We start from the raw sequence: 20,183 nt of genomic DNA, 5'->3' as shown, positions 1-20,183 counted from the left end.
ACAAAATTTTAAACTGAGGTGACTCTGGCTGGACTGAGGTCCAGCCAGAGTATGCACAAGCATCTCTCAAACTTCAGAGTAGTACTCATTAAAAAAAACACCTCAGAGCCATCAATGACATTTAACTTGCACTAGGGTGAATTACACTCAAGAAAGCTCAGAGACCATGGTAACAGAGATTGTGTTTTTATTTTAGAAAAAGGAGACAAAATGGGAGCTGTGCCCAACAGTAGAAGTGGTTGATTTAAATGTATTTAATAGAAGTATTCCAACAAAGAACAGAAGCAAAACTTGGCATTCCTGATTTAATTCTAAAACAAACTGGTAAACTAACGAACGAAGACAATATCAAACAGATCTTATATATTTTAATTGTAGTTAGAGTAACAATTCCAACATTTTTTCTTGCAAATCTGATGATATATACACCCAAAGAATGAACAGAAGAGTTGAAGTAAAGTAGCACCAGCCTTGTAGAGTACGGAAATAGAGAGCTCAGCACTTCATCCTCAACCTAAAATCCATTTGAATATTGTAAAATGCAGCACTCCAAGCTTAGGGAAATCACAACTGAGACACTGTTTGAAAGGCAGGCCCAATTCAAGTGCTACATTTTGCCCAAAGCTCACACTCCCATATCCCAGCTCCTGAGCATCACAATCCAACCCCCCCTTTCTCTGAACAAGAGGTCCTCAAGCAGCTCTTCCCTGGGTTGTACAGAATTCCCTCTCGATTGAAAGGCTTCCCAAGGTCACATGCTCCCCCAAACACGTGCAAATCAACTTTAAAGCCATTATTGTTTCCTTCTACTCAAAAATTGTACAAAACCTGATAAGCCATGAGAACAGCAATTAATCCTAACATTACTTTCCTTCCCAGATGCCCTCATCCACTAATGCATTGTCTTTGTTAAAATCATGTAGAACCTTTGTAGTGGAAATGGTTTAAGCTGCCATTTCTCAACAGAGGTATGATTTGGCTAAATTTTCTACCTATTATATGAGACCTCTGCAGAGCTCCCTGAATATTGACACTTCCACCAAGCCTTACACTTTTGCTGTGCCTGACAGTCTTGGGAAACTTCCTTTGGGTCATCCTACCTCACTGAGATAGGAGGGGTACCTTTCTATTTCTTCCTTTAAAAAGAGGTAAGTGAAAGAAGGAAAGAAAAATCTCTGAAACTGGAGGGGAAAAATACCCCCAAAACAATGGGGCAACAATTAGAGAGACAACCTAAACATCATTCACCACTTGCTATAAACTGATTTTTGTTAATATCTGTAAAGTTTAACACCTTCTCCACATAGTGCTTGCTACTAACCACAGTCACTATTTTACCTACTTTTCAATACTTGATCAAGTATTAAGCCTTTCTGTTAAGTTCCAAAAAGAAAAAAAAAAGTCCTGTGAAGTCACTGAAAGTGTACCTGTTTACACTTCAGGGGAAGGCATCCCATTTCTCATGCCATTTTTGCCTGAAGTATTTCAGGAGAGAAAGAGACACAGAGAAAAGGTAATAGGAACTGCAGAGTACATACAACAACCTAGAATAATATTGTTCCTACAGTATCTTCTGCAGACAACTTTCCATAAACACAACAGTATGTTTAAATATAAGGCAAATGGACACTGGAGGCCACTAAGAAACTCACGTGTGTATTCCTCTTAAGGGAGTAAAAATCCAACTTCATATAAGTGCTATAAAAGTAATCCTAACACATAATATTGTTAAGAATTCCATTTTAAAAAATGTTCTGTTATCTATGCCGGTTTGTCTAACAATCTGTTTACAGAATTTACATTTTTATGCTGGAAGTAATTTTTAAAAAGATTTATTTCCAGAGAGACACTGTTTAACTACAAGTCTTAGTAGAGCTGATTGAGCTGGTGCTTCAACAGAGCTATAATCTGTTACTTAGTATAGCAGCCACTGTTTTTATAATCCTTAAAACAGTAAGAGTCCCAAGGCAGATTTGTCAGGAAGCTGTAAACAAGTAATTTCCCAAGACTTATTGGCAACAAACAAAGTGATCCCTAGTCTAGGTTTTAATTTTCTCTCCCCCATTTCAATTTTGGAAACTGTGGGATCTACTTCCCTATTAATACTCTGGAGCAGTCTGGAAACTTGTCTCTGAGGAAGAGTCAACATCTATTTCCAATACAGATTCATCAGGATTTGAGAGGAAATTAGGATAGGACTTTAAGTCAGACTGCTCCTGGATATCAGCAGGAGCATTTTTCATAGCTGACTGCATGAAGCATGAAGATTCCCAGAGCCAGCTCTCAATGTGTGCAGCAGAGTGAGGCATTTTAAGGTGGCAGTATGAAGAACGAAATCCCACAGTAGATGGGACAGTCTGACATTTTCTTAGTGATGCATAATTGTCTTTCCTGTTTAAAAAATAAGGAAGGAAAAGGAGATTATTAGTGTTTCAAAGGCATTTTTGTCATGCTTACAAATAGCAAATACAGTTGTTTACCTTCCCAAAGGCCCTTTCTGCATTCCACTTTACAATCAGCTTGTTATCACTAACCTGAACAACTGGAACTGAACTTGTCTACACTAAACCAGCACTTGAATCACCAGGTTAGCCTTTTCCAATTTGAGAAACAGGAAACTGAAGTTCTAGCCAAGAACACCCTTTTTTTAAGTTTTCTCTTCTCTCTTGCAGTGCTTTTGGGGAAAAAAGCCAACTCCAAACAACAAAAACCCAACAAAACAACAAGCTACAACCCCTCTCACAAACAAAAATACCTCAACTTGCCATACACAGACACTTCAACCCTGCTTGAGCTGCTTTGCCACAAGGAAAAGCCGCGTTTCTGTTTATTCGTGATGCAGGGAGCGAAGAACCCCTCTTAGAAGTTATTTCTGAGACAAACTTGTGATTCTGTGTCTTCCCAAAGCCTGTCTCAGATTAAGAGACTCAGGATTGGTAAAACTGGAATATGAGAGACTGCTAAATAAGGGTAAAAGCAGGAAGGTGGCAATCCCCAAATTTATTCACAGAATGACTAGGTTGGAAGAGACCTTCAAGATCACTGAATCCAACCCATGCCCTACCACCTCAACTAAACCGTGGCACTGAGTGCCACATCCAGTCTTTTATTAAACACATCCAGGGATGGTGACTCCACCACCTCCCTGGGCAGGCCATTCCAGAATTTTATGACTCTTTCTACGAAAATTTTTTTCCTAATATCCAACCTATAGATATTGTGGAAAGGAACCAGAAATATCACTAAGAAGGAAGAAAAGACACTGGATTACATGTGCTATCAAGTAACTGAGGAGAGGACAGTAGGATGAATAGCAAATATATACCAAGAGCTACATTTTGCTTAGTGAGATGCCTCAAAAGCCAACTAGTGTTGGCTTTTCTTATTCAAGAAAAGACTTGACCTGATTTCAAAAATAGAGAATTTATAAAACTGCATCATTTGCATGCAGCAGCACTGCACTTTACCTGGCTGTACAGAACAGCTTGCTTTTAGCCTGGGCATAAACTGTGGCAGCAATCCGAAAAAGCTGCTCCTGCATCCATCGAACGTCAGCAGGCATATCAGGAAACCAGTTCACCAACCTGCAGGCAAAACCAAAACACAGCTTTTGTAAGCAGGAGATTTAATCTCAGTTATGTTTTTACACACCCTGTCCCACATCCAAAACAGCTTTTTTCTCCCCAGACCAACTCCCCTAACCAAGGTGTCTATTTCTTCTCCCTGAATTCCCTCCTAACCCTTTTACCTCACTTCTACAAGCTAAGAAGAGGGGCACCACAAATCACTGCATCTCTCAGTGGCTGACCAGTGTGTGCATTCCACACCCTTGTGACCAGCACAGGAATCCTGCATAATATTCCTGTCTTCAAGGCCTTTGTGGTAGGAACTTTCTGCTCACTTTACAGCAAGGTAGAAGAGGAAGAACAAAAGAAAAGCATAATGAAAGAACAAAGAGAAGGCAAAACAAGAATAATGTACCAATTGCACTTTTTTTCTTTATGATACCCCTTAACAGAAGTCAGGAACATCAGCATGGGACAAGGAGGAAAACCCCACAGAGACATCTGGAGAAACTTGCTGCGTCCCCATCCACCCAAAATGGCATGGAAGTGCCACATTCAGTGGCACAGAAACAAAATACTTCACTGGAGTTCTATATGATTTGATTACCAGAACTATTTTTTCAAGATTTTCTAAGGATAGTCATGACATCTGCTGCTCAAGCACTGGAATTCCCTTAAGCAAGCACAAATATTAGAATTCATGGTGAATTGAGAAAAACTCCTTGACAAGAATTGAAACTTATCAAATTAAGCCCTACTTCAAGAGCACAACTTTCAGTCAACCTAAACAAAACTGGTAAGAGAATTTATATGGTGAGTAAACAGTGGATTTTACTCCAGACTTCAGAAAGAAGCACAAGAAGGATATGGAGAGAGTTCAGATACCCCTGCAGAATATAGTAAAGAATGTATTCCTGGAAAGCACAACTAAGGCTGCTTCTTTTGAGCAATTACAAGGTAGCTATTAGTAATATAAGTATATATTATATAATATATAATTTAAGAAGCTTCTTAATATGTTTATTTATCTAGTCTTGGATTATATAGGCTTTAGGATGCATGACATAGGTAGAAATAATGGGTATTTTGACAGTTACCATTTGAATTATTGCATCCCTGAATGCCTCCAACACTGAACAAGCTCTCAATGAGCACATTTCCAAAATGATGATAATTCTAGAAGAGCTCTTTACAAGTTCCTTACCGTAAAGCGACTGAGTAAGCAGATTCCACTGGGAGCGTGTAGGGCAGCATCAGGTAGGATATCACCCGCATGGGGAACAGCTTAGAGAACTGAGCATAGAACCCATTCTGTTCTTTACAAGCTTCCTGCAGTGCTTAAGAATAATTATTAGGGAAAAGATGTTACTTACTATCTGAAAGCAGTTTCAATAATTGTCACAGAATTTTGTAATATCCAGTCAACATTATCAAGTGTTACTGAATAAAGCTCAGTTCGAAAATGAAAGAATTAATCTCTGACCATGAACTTTCTCTATGATATTTTAAAATATGGGAAACACAGACTCATGCACAGGAACAAAACACACTATCCAGAACTCCTAAGCAATAAATCTAAGAATTAATGTAAAAAAAGAAAAAAAAAAAGTCAAAGTTTGCCACTCAGATTTAGAGGAAACAGCCTGAAGCATGCACCTTTACGAAGTCTGGGAGGTAGACTCTCAAATATGCTCTTCTCCAAAGGCCATGGGTTTTGCTTTAGCTGATCGTTTAGGCTGGTCATTTTCAAAGTTTCTACTCCGTTATTTTCTGTCAATTTTCTTCTCTTCACATGGTCAAGGTGTTGTTGTGCAGCCTCATGGGGGGGTTTTTTTGTGAAGGGCAAGTGGATATAAATTGAGTCATTCAGAATACCTGAAAGAGTCAAGAGCTTTCACTTAGGTTTGATCACAGTCTCCTGAGTACCTGTACAGCACCTGAAGTCTGTGTGTCTGAGCAAAGATCTATCCTGAGGGAACACCATCATCTACCCCATGTCAAATGCATCTGGCTCTTAGGATCTCACAAATGTTTAATCACAGTGATGGCTCTTCTGAAGGTTTAGGTCTTACTTTAAAACAGGTTCTAAAGAGAAGGAAAAAAGTGCACAATTAAGTGAAACTGCCCTGGAAACACACAGTCATTTACCAAAATTGTGTTCCTGCAAGAAAGCAAAGGATTTAAAGGAGAGGAGGAAAGCTGATTTAATACGCATTTGAAAGAGAACACCTAAAACACATCATATATTTGGGAAATTTGACATGCCAAGTATCACATGAGTACTTTGAGGCATTGCTACAAAAGGGTTGAAAAGGAAAGCAACTAGGTTACAATATTTTTTCCAGTTGTATCCAAAGAACAGATCTAAATCAAAATGGGTTGTATTGCAAAACTGGTGCCAATTAAGAAACAGCACTGATAACTACCTTAGAAACAAGCACTGGATCACGAATACAAAGAGAAAAACACAAGAATTTTATTTACAGTTGATTTCTAGAAAACAATTTTAAAATTACATATGAAACAAGATTATCAAATTTGAATAGAATCTATACCTGCATACAACAGAACCTATATCCTAACTGCAAGTACTAGTGAAAGACAAGTGTCAAAAGAACATGCAGTGAATTTAGCAAAGGAAAATATTTGAAGCGTCACAGATGGGGAGGGGGAATTAATTCCTACAGCTGAAATAATAAGAAAGGTGATGCATAATGAATGACCTTGGAAGGGTTATAATTATCATTGATTAAGCTCGACGCAAAACAACCCTGTGACAGAATAAAAACAAAGTTGATCACAGGATTAGCAGTGTGAAAAGGAGGACAATAGTGCAATACAGAGAGAACATGGGGCAGAGAGACCAAGGAAGAACTGCAAGGAATGTCAGATATTAGCGTCAGATGGAAACTTGCATACAAGCAACCTGTGGGTGCAGGACAGCAACAGAACCCAGCTCAGCACAGACAACCTCAAACCAGAGGCTCTTTGTAGAGATTGTGCTTTTAATCGTGTTGTAAAAGCTACAAAGCAAGACGTTCTCATTAAATAATAATAATAACAACCCATAATAATAACATTATAGAAAATCAAGCTCTTAAGCAGAACTGTGATGTTCTTCAGTGAGAGAATTGTTTCAAGACAACTTGAATATTCAGTAACCAGGTATCAGCAGAGTACATCAATGACTGCTCACATCCTGCAGCTGGTACTTTCTGTAATAGGGCAAAAGTCTTATTTCTATTCTCATTCCTGTGATCTGACCCAGTACCAATTTGCTTCTGCATCCAAAGACTACAGGGCCCAGGCACATATAGCACATGGTTAACTTCATCCTAATATCAAGTTACTGTTTTCAACTTGTTTGTCTCAAAGCTTGCAGAGCAACAATATTTATCAATATAAAACATGTTATTAGAATTCTAGGAGTAGAGTAGCAGAACTCGTAATTCTTCTTCCTAAACTTATCTGGGTGTCAACAACTGCTCCATTATAAGTTGTCATCTTCTAAAGTCTTGTCTCACCCAGAGGCTTTGTCTGTAACAGAGTTTTTATTGTAGTTAGCCAGCTCCCACTTCTGGACTACCAGAAAATCACTTGGATAACAACAGAGTGGAGGTAATAGAAGATACAGGTTTCAGAGGAGTGGGAAGCAGTAGCCTATACCCATCCTGCACAATTAAGATAAAGCCAAGTAATAATATGATTTGCCTAGAACTGGAATTCTTTGGAAATTTCACTTAACATTTACTTCACACAGATTTGATGAAACTCTGAAAGTTCAATTTTTGTGCACCACAGTTGACCTCAGATGAACTATAACTGTTGCATTTCTACAAGAATGAAACTATCAAGATCCTTCTAAAATTCTCAAAGACCAACCCCCTTCTCAGCTACACACAACCCTCTCACTCTTTTTGTTTGTTTTGGTCTGGGGTTTTTTTTGTTTGTTTTTTAAACTTAGATTAAGACCATATAATCAGTAATTAGCTGAAAGTTTAACATACCATTCTCCTTCAGGAATTTAAGAGCATCCAAATATCCCTGCTCACAGATCTCTCCAAGCACCTGGAAATATAGAGTCAGACAAATAAAAAGAAATTTCAACTTCAGATCAACAGTTTGCAGAATAAAGAGCCACTTTCCTCCACCTTCCACTACTGTAAGAAAAAAAGCTACCTTAACAATTGCTGGAATACAGCAGATTCAGGTTAATATGGCTACTGTGATGATGAATAAGTGATCCTGTATATTAACTTAACTTTCAGCTCTTAAAGATGCATGGAATGATGGCATTCCCACAGTTTGGAAGACTTCCCTCTTGTTTCCTTGATTAGCTCTTCAGAAGCTGCTAGCAGCAATGAAACAGGGCATTCGGAGTGTGTCAATTCCCCTCATTCCCTCCCAGTGCTTCTTACTTCCCAAAGCTTTGAAAAATCAGCTGTGCAATTCTGATGCTCAGGCTCAGACTTATCTTTAATATGAAAATATCTTTTACCAAATGCAATACCAGCTCACATACACAAGGGTACTAGTAGAAGAAAAAAAAAAATAAAGCCTGCATAAGTAGAATTTAGAATTTGTCCTGAAGTGGTCAAAAAGCCTGCAGTTTAAATATATCTGCAGCAGTCAGAAAAATTGCTTCTTTGCTGTACTATATCCCAAGCCAGTTGAAAAGGTCTGGTTTTATTTTTTAATTTTTCCAATTTTCACAACAGCAATTCAAGAGCATTTCCCTCTTCAGCTCTGCAACTAACAGCAATAAGCAAAGTTTAAAGGCAACTTGCCTGTGACAAGTATTATTTAAGATCTTTACAAAACCATGAAACTTTAGAACTTCTTCTAATTACTTAGCAAGCAAACATTTAAGGACTACAAACTGACAGTAGTTCATTTCCCAGTGTTGATTTTATGATAGAATCCTGTGACAATTCCCAAATAAATACTGAAAGCCAGTAGCTGGATATGCATTTTTAGTCTAAGAGAGACTAAAACCAAGGAGGACATAAACAAAACATGAAATAATAGAAACAAGATACATCCACAGAGAAGTTTATGTGACTGGATGAAAAGCTAAGATGCTGCAACTTTCTGTAAAAGCTTTCATGTGGAGAGATGAAGCAAAGGAAGGCAGGGGCTGACCTTGGGTTCAGGTGGAAAGAGTGCCTGTGTTAAGCGGTAAAGGTTGCCCAGGCTGAACTGAATGCTGGTGTTGGTCACATTCATCTCATGGAAGTTGGCTGACTTGCCCTTGGGACAGATGTCACACTCCCCAGCAAAAGGGGACACGGTGATGGTGTTCTTACACTCATAGCGAGGCAAGTTGTCACTGATTCCTCCGTCCACGTAGCGCTACAAAAAGGAGCAGAAACAACACATCTCAAGGGCTGGCAATGTCAGAGCATCAGTCCCCCATGCAACAATGAAACAGCACTTAAGGCTCTAGCTTCAGCCTGGTGCTCCCAAGCTAAACATTTTGAGTGGCATGATCTGTTCTCTAAAGCAAATAAACATTCCTACCTATAGTTCCATAGGCAGTGCAAGCATATTCCCTTTGGGTTTTTCAATATGTTTTTTAAAGATGATAATCCTACACAACTCGCAGAGAGAAGCAGCTCCATGCTTCAAAGTTCAAGTTCCAAGATACTAAACCATTCTAACTTGAAAGTACTCTTCATAATTAGAATTTGATAGAAAAGCATCAAAAAAGATTTGGACATAAGGCAAGTGTGAGTAAAAATGGACAGTGCTTCAGAAACATTGCCAAGTCACAGACACCTGTTGTGCTTCATGTGCAAGTTTCAGGTTATGCTTTTGTCTCCTTCACACTGAATCACTCATTTCTGTAGTTTTAATACATTACCACCTCAGACATTTTAAGATCCAAGCCCCAAAGTGCTCTGTTTTGGGTAACTACTGTCTAGTGCAGCAGCTGCAGTGGTACAGACAGCCCCCTCCACTCACTCGCAGCAGCCAGCTTTCCAGTGGGCCACAGGGAACTGGTTTGTCCCCACACCACCAGCTTTGCTGGTTCAGAGGCTGCATCTTCCTCCTTCCTAAAAGGGCAGCAACCCAAAACTGTAGGTCCTTGTCAAACATAAATGTAACAGAGCACTGATTTGCAGGAGCAACCTGGATTATCAATTTCAGCTGCCCTGATACTCAGGCCCTGACCATTCTGAGAAACGCATTAGGAATTTCTGAGGAACACATTAGGAATGAGGAAGAGGGCAGCTCATGGCCTGTCAGCTTCCCAGGATACCCTCTGGACCCAGCAGCATGCAGCTCCTGCCCAACTTTAGGTGTGTAAAGCAATTACTAAAGTACAAGTCAAATCCCCAAGTCCTTCGTGACATAAATAAAATACAGCAGGTCTGGCAAAGAAGGACCCTTCTCATGAAATTATTAAAAGGTGGAAGTAGGAAGCACATATCTGAGTCGCTGTTCTACTGATCTAAATGATTTTCATGATTTGGAGTACCTGCTCAGTTGTTCTTCCAAGTCATTTTCTAAATCTAAAACCACTACTGTGTTTGAAAGAGTAAAAAACCAAATGAAAGCCACCACACCCAGAAGCTTTTGAATTGGCAGTTAGATACACCTTTTAAATGTTATCTTTCAGCCTTTGTTTTACAGTATATAGGCAGGAATCCCAAGCAGTAAACAGCAAAATGCCCCAAAGTTTACATTTTTGACATTTTGTTGTGCTTAAGCCTATAGGAGTCATGCCAAGCATATGTAACTGTGGTATTCTTACCAAGTTACATCAAAAAATGCCTCCTAAGCATTAAAATCATCTCAAAATAATTGCAAAGATTAAAATAATAGAATTATGCCTTCCTTTCCTCAAAATATGGCCAAATAAAGCATCCTTTGTATGTTTTTGTACTCTGAACTAAGCCTTTTAAAATAACATTGTTGTCTGGTGACAAGAACTGAACAGCCAGATTAGCCTGGATCCACCTAAACCTTGGATGTAGTCCAACGTCCTGTTTTCATAACACCTTTAATCTGGAAGAGTTTAAGGAGACATACAAGGTTTAGAAGTACAGATAAAGAAAATCCCTATACAGTTCTAATCACTTTTGCTTAAATTTCTGCATGAAGAAAAAAAATAAAAACCACAAAAACATTTCACATCCATTATTGACCTTTTAATACTTGCAAATCGCATTGAGAACATTGTGTAATCAGACATATAAATTTTTCTTTCTTCCTTCACTTCTCCTTGTGCAAAGAGCACCAGAGTTGGAGAGAAAGCAAATGTAAGGGAATAGAACAGGGTAACAAAAAGGCACCGATGTCACTGCCTTGATTTGAAATGCAGATCTGCTTCCAGACCTGTAATTATAACACCTACAACAACCCATGCCAACTTTCCTGCAGTTTTTTTCTCTTAAACAGGGATTTTAGAGAGCCCAGTACAGCCACTAAGTATTAAGAGGCTTTGTGACCAGCAGTTCCTGGGAAGCAATAGAACATACTAATATACGGATATTTTGCCTCTAAAAAGTAAGCTTTCTTACACTGAATACAAATGCCAGATGGCAATGGAAAGCTTTGTCTGCACCTAACTGAACACAGAACTTTTATTCCAGTAGTAAGGCAGATATCCCTACAGGCAGAACAGGAAGATACACAATAAACTATATTATGAGACATTTTTTTCAAAAATTTTAGGTGACTCTTCCTGTAAATTTGTGCAGGTGAAAGAGCATCACTTCCTTCAATAAATATTTGATCCACAGGTTACATATTCATTATATTATATCTTTGTTTTATTAATGAATTTTACTGGGCAGAGGAGGGACAGAGAGACAATAAGTGTGTTAAACACATGTGTTAAAATACACGTAATATCTTCCACACATTCAGTGCTCCTGTCTTTTTCTGGAAAGTTGTTACAGCTACAGAACTAGAAGCAATGATGATGTTATTTACTTTACAGTAGGATAACAAAAAACCCCACATGCACTCTTTTTAGAATAGCTAGAACTATTTTTAAATCTTAACAATAGAGACTTACCACACCTCTAAACGATGGTGGAATGAGACCACAATAAATAGGAACAAATGAACTACAGATTAAAGCCTGGAAGAAAATGAGACCATAAAAATTAAATGTTAACTGTTCCATTATTGACATAAACATTTATCTTTATAAAATAAATTCTTATTAGCTCAGACTATAGTTTCATTAGATCCACTGCACTTTTAAGGCATTTTTCCTTTTTTATGACTTTTTTATCCCTTGCACCTCCTCCCTAAAACAGTTCACAGACACAATGACTAGGAAAGCAGTACATGAATCTGGTTTAAAAATGCTTGAATTCCTCTTTAAAACACTGTCAGAGTAAGAATATCTGAAATGTTTAAAGCAGAAAGAAGTTTCTAAAGTAAGTGTAGAATTAAATAAGTATAGAAGTTTCTAAAAGTTGCCAAAAAGAAACATACCTGTATAACTTCTTCTTTAGAGTTAAAGTTAGATATCAAGGCATTCTTGCCATCTGATACTCTGGTTAGTGAAATACAAAGTCTGCCTGATGACAACTGGTGCGTGTTTTCTGGGAGATTTCTCATCAGCCCATCTCTTATTATCTTTATCACATTAAAGGAAGGATGAAGAGGACCCAGATTTCGCTTTCTAGCTTCTTTGGCTAATGCCAGAACATCTGCACAAGCCTGAGCTGGAAAGAAAATACATTGCATTTAACAGCAGAAACACAACCCACATTTGGACTAATAAAGCATATCTAGAGCTCCAACTTATCTCTCTTAGTACTAGAACGAAAATGCAAGAGCTTTTTAACAGATTAAGTAACTCCCCAACATGGTTAAGGAGTTTAGGAGTTTTCTGAGAGACAAAAAAAAAAAAAATTTAAACTTTCAAAAAGATCTCTTGGTGAAGATTAAGCTACTAATATGTCATTAAGATGTAGATTCTAAGTGTAAAGTACCCATATGAGACACCTGCATTAGGAATTAATCATTCCAGTAACGCATTTTTTGAGGGGAAAAAAATAAAAAGATGAACCGAACTTAAGGTTTCAGGGCACAATTTTTCCTCATTGATACAAAAACACACTAAAGGGAGCATGAAGTGTGATCTGGTAGGAATGCCAGGTAGGTGCATTTTTACAGTAACAGATACGTAATCTTTTCTCCAATTAAATCTATGTTTGGGAACTTCAAAGCCCTATAGAAGACAGGACTGTCCCTGATTAACACTAAAATCTTCTCAACATTTAGTCACAGGAGGAAGAGCAACTCATCCACCTGCAATGGTTTGTTTGAACTTAGACTGTCACATTTCTCCAGGACACACTTTGAGGAAATGGCTTGTCCGTTTGGTAAAGGAGAGGGTGGGAAGCTGAGTGATAGGATTCTAAAAATATTTTCAGAACTTACATGCTTGAGCTTGCTAGAACAGATAAATTAAATTTATCAGTTCAAATGTGAGCACTGCACTGGAAACAACTCTGCTTAAGCCTTTGAGCACAGATTAATTTCCAGAAATATTACATTTCTACAATGTTATTCCCCTCTCAATCAGCAATAACTAAACATTTATCATTCTCAACCAAGAGTCTATGTCCAAAAGAGCATCTATACAAAATCTGAGGTATCAGACACACTTTGTTTTTACCACTTCAATTGTTTCATTCCATCCTCACAGAGGGAAATCCTGGCCCACAGATCCACTGACACAGGTAGCCCGACACCAACCCCACCCCAGAAGACAGAAAACAATTTAGACACAGCTCACTGTTCATGGTTAAATACATGTTTATCTTACTAAAACACATTTTACACACAAATAAAAAAATTGCACAAGTCACACTCTGACCAGTGACAAACTTGCTTCCAAAAGCAGAATCAGGCAGTTCTAGCAGTTCTAATTTTCCCTGCATCCAGATACTCATGATCAACTCCTTTTTTTCATTTAGCTATGCTCAGTCTTCTAAACTTTCTAAAAATAGCCACACTGTAGGAGCCTGAGATACTGAACTTCCATAACTCTGGCCAGGAAGAGCAGTCTTGGAGCATATGCAATAATTACAATTTCCAAAATAAATACTTTGGAAAGCTTATGCACCAAGCAAGTCACTTGATTTTTCTAAAATACAAACCAGCACATACAATTTGATTTAGAAGTTACCCATTGTCTCCACATACAAGATTTTCTATGCTCAAAGTTGCGCATAGGAAAAAAAAAGACAAAAAAAGCTGACAGATTTTGTTTATTGTAACGTATTTTAAACCCTGGAAGGGCTCCAAAGCAAGGGGAGAAAAAAGAAAAAATAAAAAAGGAGAACTTCTATCTAAGAGTATGTGATTAAACATGAAAATTTAGAAAGCTTTCTGTTAATAATTCAACAAAATAGTAGTAGTCCAACTTCTTTTCAAAGTAGTCCAACTTCTTTTCCTTCTCCCTTCCTTTCCAACAGGACTAAAATACAGTTACCTCTTAGGCTGGTGTATTCCAAAACAGGAACTTCTCCAAAAGGGACTAAGGGATAGAGCTCAAGTCAAACTGGGATTTCAGACCCGTCTTGGTCCATCTGTTTTATTTTTGAAACACAGGAGAGCTAAAGAAATTAATATTCCTAATAAATGGAACTGTTTCCTGTTATAGTTCTGCATTCTGATTTTTAATTGTTTGTTAACCATCCATTTCCCTGAGTAAAAGCTGCCATTGTATTTGCAGCCTGCACTAAACCTGCTCTCTCTAAGTGCCTCACTGGAACGGATGATCACAGCACCATCAAAATACCAGATCTCCAGGACACCCAGGGAGTGCAACTTTAACATTCCAGTTTGGAATAGCCTGGAATGCACTTCATCCTCAAAACAACACTCACGGCTAAGCTTCCCAATCTCCCCCAAATTTAATGACAGAAATCTCTTTGTCAGTCCAGAAAAGTACACTTTTCTTCTCCATTCATGAGAAGAATGTTTGTATTTATCCACTTTTGAAGTTCCACACACTCCCCACCTATCCAGCAGGCAATCTGAGTCAAAGAGAAAACCCTTCACTTAAAACATCTGCCTGCAAGGCTGTAAGAAATTAAATCAGCACTTAGATTTCAGCCACAACCTCTGCTCACAGATTTGCACTAGCACACAGACCAGCTCAGGCCTGGGTCCTGGCAAACCCCAAACATCTCCAAGTGTGGAGATCCCACAACCTCTCTGGGAAGCTGTTCTACTATTTTACCACTCTCATAGCAACTTCCTTTTCCTTACACCTCATCTGAATGTACCGGGTTCCAGCTTGTGCCTGCTGCCTCTCATTGTTCCTCTCAGCTCTAGGAAGAGCTGGGCTCTGTCTACCCACAGGAAAATGCAACTGAGATAAAAAAACACAAGACTTGTTAACACCTCCAGCTGCAGGAACCACAAATACTGCACATTAATGTACATCAGAGTAAGAGAGGCATACGATACAAACTCACAAAATATATCTTATTATCACTGTAAAACAGTTTCTTTACAGCTTATTTACCATCCTCTGCTTCCACACAAGCTAACAAAACACAGCAGCTAGAAACTCAGAGAATAAGCATGGGAGTACCTGCTTAGTTTTGTCAATTTACAGCAATTCACAGACTTTAGAATGTAGGTTGTTTTGAATTATTTTGCAAATGACGCCTTTGTTTGGGTTTTTTCCCCCAGTAGAAAAACACTTGCCCATGGAATCTGCTACCTTGGACAGTGACCACACACAAATTCCATTATAGAGAAAATCAGATATCTCAGTTGACATATGAGATTGGTAATAACTGGGAAAGGTAATAGTTTGAAATCTACAACTCTTAATTATTAAAGTGCTAAACCATTTAAAAGCTGTTATTAACTCAAACTGAGAAATAAACAATATACGTATTCTGGGCTCAAGAGTGCTTCAAATATTTAAGACCGCTTCCTTCTCAAATCATTTACAATGACTTAAGACTTAAAACTTGGTATGTTCTAAAAATACCAGCTATTGGGGAAAAATATGATTTGTTTCAAAAGCTAATAGCAGGCTCATAATAACTCAAGTGTGTCATGTTTGGACATTACAGCAAAATGAAATTAAGCAGCATAAGTTTACTGCTAAAGCTTTGAAGAAATTAAGCTTATGTGCTAGAGCTCAGGAGCTAAAGCAGCAGGGATAAGCATTGCTCTCCTTACTTACAGAGAATTTCTGTTTGTTTCTGTCAGCGGATTTTTTCCTTGGAAATTTAAAAGCAAAACCCACAAACCTCTCTAAATTCAAAAGAGGTACTCATTGTTCTCCTCCTAAGATGAAATCTGAATTGGCAAATCCTCTAGTTCTAAACTAGTCAAGGTTGCTGCTAGCAAAAAGCAATCAGTATGGAGTAATGAACTAGACAAGCGTTACTCAGTGGATTCCTTTAGTTTAGAAAGAAAACCATTTCAAATATTTCATATATTTTCTTAAACTGTAATCCTGCTGCTTTTCCTAAACACCTCGATATATTGATAGCTTTTATCAAGTTTAATTCATTAGAAAAATGTATATTCATGAGTCCTGAGTACGTAAAAGTAAGGTGCATTTTTCATACTGCTAGAAAATAGGTGAGTATTTCACAAAGCACACTACATTCTTTTTCAAACTAACATCTTTAATCCGGCATAAACACAACACAAGATTACCTCTATTGTTTAAATGACAATTAAAATCAGTGATTTTAATCAATCTACTGTTTTTAACCATACACCTAAGCGACCTTTGCAACATATACCGTGCCCAGATTAGAGAGAAAAGCACGTTAAAGCTAACCTAAGCCCTGACCTTAACTCCCTTAGCCTTACCCCAGAAAGGAGCAGCTTTGGAGGAAGCAAGATAAAGCTGCCCGGCACTTCACGTGCAGGGAGATAGATGCTCCGTTTCCCAACAACGCAAACACTTTGTTTACAGCTGATGGCGGGGCTGGCCACTGGCTCTGAGGGTGTGAGGGCTCGGCCGCCTCCCGCTCTCCCAGGTAACTCCCGGACTTTGGACAGCGCGGCGAGAGCAGCCCCTCAGGGGAACACGCACGGGAGGAGCTCCGACCTTCCGGCTGCGCGAGTGTGCGATCGGACCGGGCATCGCCAGCACCATTCCCTGCGCCACGGACCCCGCTCGGATGTAATTCCACCCACGGGCACACGTTTTAGGGATGAAGAGAAGCAGAGAATCGGAGCCGGCCCGGCCCGGCGAACCCCGCGGCCCGACCCCGGTGCGGCGCCCGCCCCCCCGCGCCGCACCTGGCCCTCCCCTGCCGCCCGCCTCGCCCCGCTCCCCCCGGCCCCGCCGCTGACCCAGAGAGCCGCCTCCGACGAGGACGGCGCCGGCGAGCGCCCCGGCGGAGGCGCCGTAGATGTGCCGCGCGTCGCGGATGACGTGCGGGGCGCGCTCCTGCAGGCAGGTGGCGGCGCCGATGTGGTAGACGCCCAGGAAGCCGCAGCCGGCGAAGGACACGCTCCAGCCGCCCTCGCGGTCCAGCATGGTCGCCGGCGGGACGCGCGCTGGGGCCGGCGGGGACGGAGCGCTCCGGTGGCGGTGGCCGCTGCCCGGCGACTGAGCGCACCCGGTACGCCCGCCCCTAGCGTTGCACGGCGGCCGCGCCCCTGCCGCCGGCCGCGCCGCAGCCAATCCCGAGCCGCCGCTCGGTGGCACAAGGCGCCCCCAGCCAACCAGAGGGCAGATGCAAATTAGGCCCCGCCTCCTCGCGCCCCCGTCCTGTGTAGGTGCGGTGCGGTCCGCGGTGCGATCCGCGGTGCGATCCGTGCTCGGGGTCCCGCATCGCCCGTTGCGCCCGTTCTCCGCAGAGCCGTCGGTCTCCTCAGACCCTTCGGACCCCTTGCCTCGGGCAGCCTCTGCCGGTACCCCAGCCCTGCCTGCCTCTCAGTCCCGCCCTGAGCGAAGCGGTCCAGAGGGGCGCGGCCCGCCCACCGCCCTTCCAACGGCGCCCGGTGGGCTCCGGGGTTCGTGATGTGCAGTGGGGTGTGGAGTCAGTGAAGCAGAGTGTGTCCGGCTCAGTGGGACACAGTGGGTCTGGGTCGGTGGGACACAGTGGGGTCCGGGTCGGTGGGACACAGTGGGGTCCGGGTCGGTGGGACACAGTGGGTCTGGGTCGGTGGGACACAGTGGGTCCGGGATCAGTGGGACACAGTGGGGTCCGGGATCAGTGGGACACAGTGGGTCCGGGTCGGTGAGCTGGGGTGCCTGTGATCCGCAGGTAGGAAAGGAGGGATCTGGGATCTGCCGGGCACGGCGGGCAGCGGGAGGCGGCACCGCTTCCCCAGCCCCTGCGGCCGTGGCAGGTGCGGGCTTAGCAATCACCCCAGTTATCCGCGGCTCAAAGGAATCCACTGGGCCAGCGTTTGCAGGTATTCATATCGCATGATCTCCTCTGTTTAATACTCCTGAACTTAAAGAAAATTAATGATGATAGTATCACTAGGCTTATAGCGGGGAAATTATAGAATAATCTGCTTTCAGGTTGCAATTTCGATCTGCAAACAATTCTGTGTTCATGTTCTACCTGCATTTTACAGAAAGAAGTTCAAGCAAAGCACCTAAATACCATCTGAAGTCTAGAACAGCATAATCTATCAGAATTTCAGTAGTACCAGCTGACTGATGCATCAAAACTGTCTGGTAGTGGTGGACTTCTGGAGGTCTCATAATCTTTAAGACTCTGAAGATCTCATGCTTTCAGCTCTGCAGGTTTATTTTCCTAAGCAGCAGTTGAGATATTTCTGTGTAGTGCTGCATTTCAGGCCAGAGATATGCTCTAAGTAATTTTCTCCTCAAGTCCTCTTAAATGCATCTGAACATGTCCAGGTGGAGTTTAGCTCCCTGTAAAAGGGGCAGGTTTCCTCTAAAATTTGTAAGAACTGGCATTTGTATGTGATTCTGTCACCACAAATCCCTGAGTTCCCATTAGGCCACCCTGCAATGCTGGTAGAGATTGAGTAGCTCAGAAGGGAATTCACAATTACCTTGCCCAGCTGGGAGCTCCTCAAGGCTGAACTATGACAATAAAACAGAGAATAGCACCTCTGAAATACTTCAGGACTTAATTGCCTCACTCAGGACTGCAGAAATCCCCTTTAGCTACCTGCGTGCAGCATTGCATCATAACAATGGCATGTTATAACATCCAAGAGTCCAAGAAGAGTTCATGCTTTCCAAATACACCTAGGAGAGGTGTATTTGGTGGAGAGGTTATGTGGTGAGACGTTTTATTTATAGAAAGCACTGCCATGATGAGACCAGAATTCAAGCTCTTTTTCAGTGGATTGGAAGCAATAATTCTGCCTCTAAGTGAGCACCACAAGCACTGGGCCATATTTCCAGCTTTCTCACTTCTGAGTAACTCTATATACTTCTGTCTTGTTGGGCCATTCAGCTTCATCTGTTCACCATTTCAGTGAGCAGAGCAGGGAATGTCTTAATCCCAATCCTGCCTGTCATTAAGGTGCTTCCCATTATTTGGGAAGAAGAATTGAACCCCTTTCAGTTCACAGGGAAGGAAGAAGCTGAAAAGTTGAAACCAGACCTCACACTTCCTAGAAGAGCCTTCTTTCATTAAAAATGTGATTGTGACTCCTGTAACTTTTCCATTCTCTTCTAAAGGAAAGGCTTAGCTGTGCTGTATTTTGTATTCACTTCATGTGTGCTCTCATGCTAACTACTCAGACCATATGTGTGGGAGAGTACCATTTCTCAATCCATGTTCTGGAAAATGGACACCAAGGTGTTCAGAGGACATTTCTGGACATTTAAGAAGTCTGTCAGAGCAAATTAAATGGCAGGCAAGCAGGGGATTTTCAAAACATTATCACATCAATAGGTTTTTCAGGGCTAAGCTCAATTTTGCTGGTAGACATCAATTCTGTTTGAAAATGTTTTTTAATCCCTAAACTCTCACTAGAAGGCTCTTTCTGAACCACATTTCCCAAATAGTCAGGAGGAGTCCTATTCTCCTGTAAAATGGCCAGTTCATAACCATCTGCTCCCCTGATTTGGGTCCTTTGACATTAGTATCTTCTGTATAACAGTGACAATGGAAAGAGTGCTGAGTTTTATTCCCTTTATTCGCCATTCTGTGACACTCAGGGAGCTGAGCTCCTCTGGCTTCCTCTCATGACACAGGTGCTACAAATGCTCCCCAACCAGTAAAGCAACTGGTCCTTCAGATGGGGCTTCTCTAGAGCTCTACACAGTCCTTGCTAGGGAAGCTGAATCACAGATTCTGATTACTTGTACTGTGATGAACAGGTAAATCCAGGTCTTTCCCTATCTCAATTGACATCAATGTTTTTAAATGTATTGCAATTCCCTCAGTTCACAATACCAAATTTGTTTCCAACACTAGTGTCCCATATATGCCCAGCCTTTTTCACTATCTGTGTCTTCTTGGGCTGCTTCTAACAGATAGTGCAATTTCTCTACTACATCATCTCTAGTTCAGCAAATAACATCTCTTGCAAGAAAAAAAAAGGGGCAACAAACAAAAATATTTAAGCTGAGGTGCATAACAACAGGATGGATCCCATCCAAGAAAGGTGATACAACCTTGTCACAAGTGCTATCAACCCTACTGCAATTGTACAAAA

The 20,183-nt window shown here is 41.0% G+C and overlaps 1 protein-coding gene across 1 annotated transcript; it reads right to left on the bottom strand.

The window, feature by feature from the left end:
- Positions 1-169: 169 nt before the first annotated feature.
- Positions 170-17,195, bottom strand: LOC102072203 (1-acylglycerol-3-phosphate O-acyltransferase Pnpla3). The gene is made up of 9 exons (XM_074539235.1): positions 16,878-17,195; positions 12,021-12,253; positions 11,593-11,658; positions 8,709-8,918; positions 7,574-7,634; positions 5,223-5,441; positions 4,771-4,903; positions 3,468-3,584; positions 170-2,391 (listed from the first exon to the last, which is right to left on the bottom strand). The coding sequence occupies exons 1-9, from the start codon at positions 17,062-17,064 to the stop codon at positions 2,100-2,102; spliced, it is 1,518 nt and encodes a 505-aa protein (XP_074395336.1). The 5' UTR covers positions 17,065-17,195; the 3' UTR covers positions 170-2,099.
- Between the last annotated feature and the right edge of the window lie 2,988 nt (positions 17,196-20,183).

The sequence above is a fragment of the Zonotrichia albicollis genome, chromosome 4 (genome assembly GCF_047830755.1).
Source record: "Zonotrichia albicollis isolate bZonAlb1 chromosome 4, bZonAlb1.hap1, whole genome shotgun sequence".
Taxonomy (NCBI): Eukaryota; Metazoa; Chordata; class Aves; order Passeriformes; family Passerellidae; genus Zonotrichia; species Zonotrichia albicollis.
This window is presented reverse-complemented; position numbering and strand designations above follow the sequence as displayed.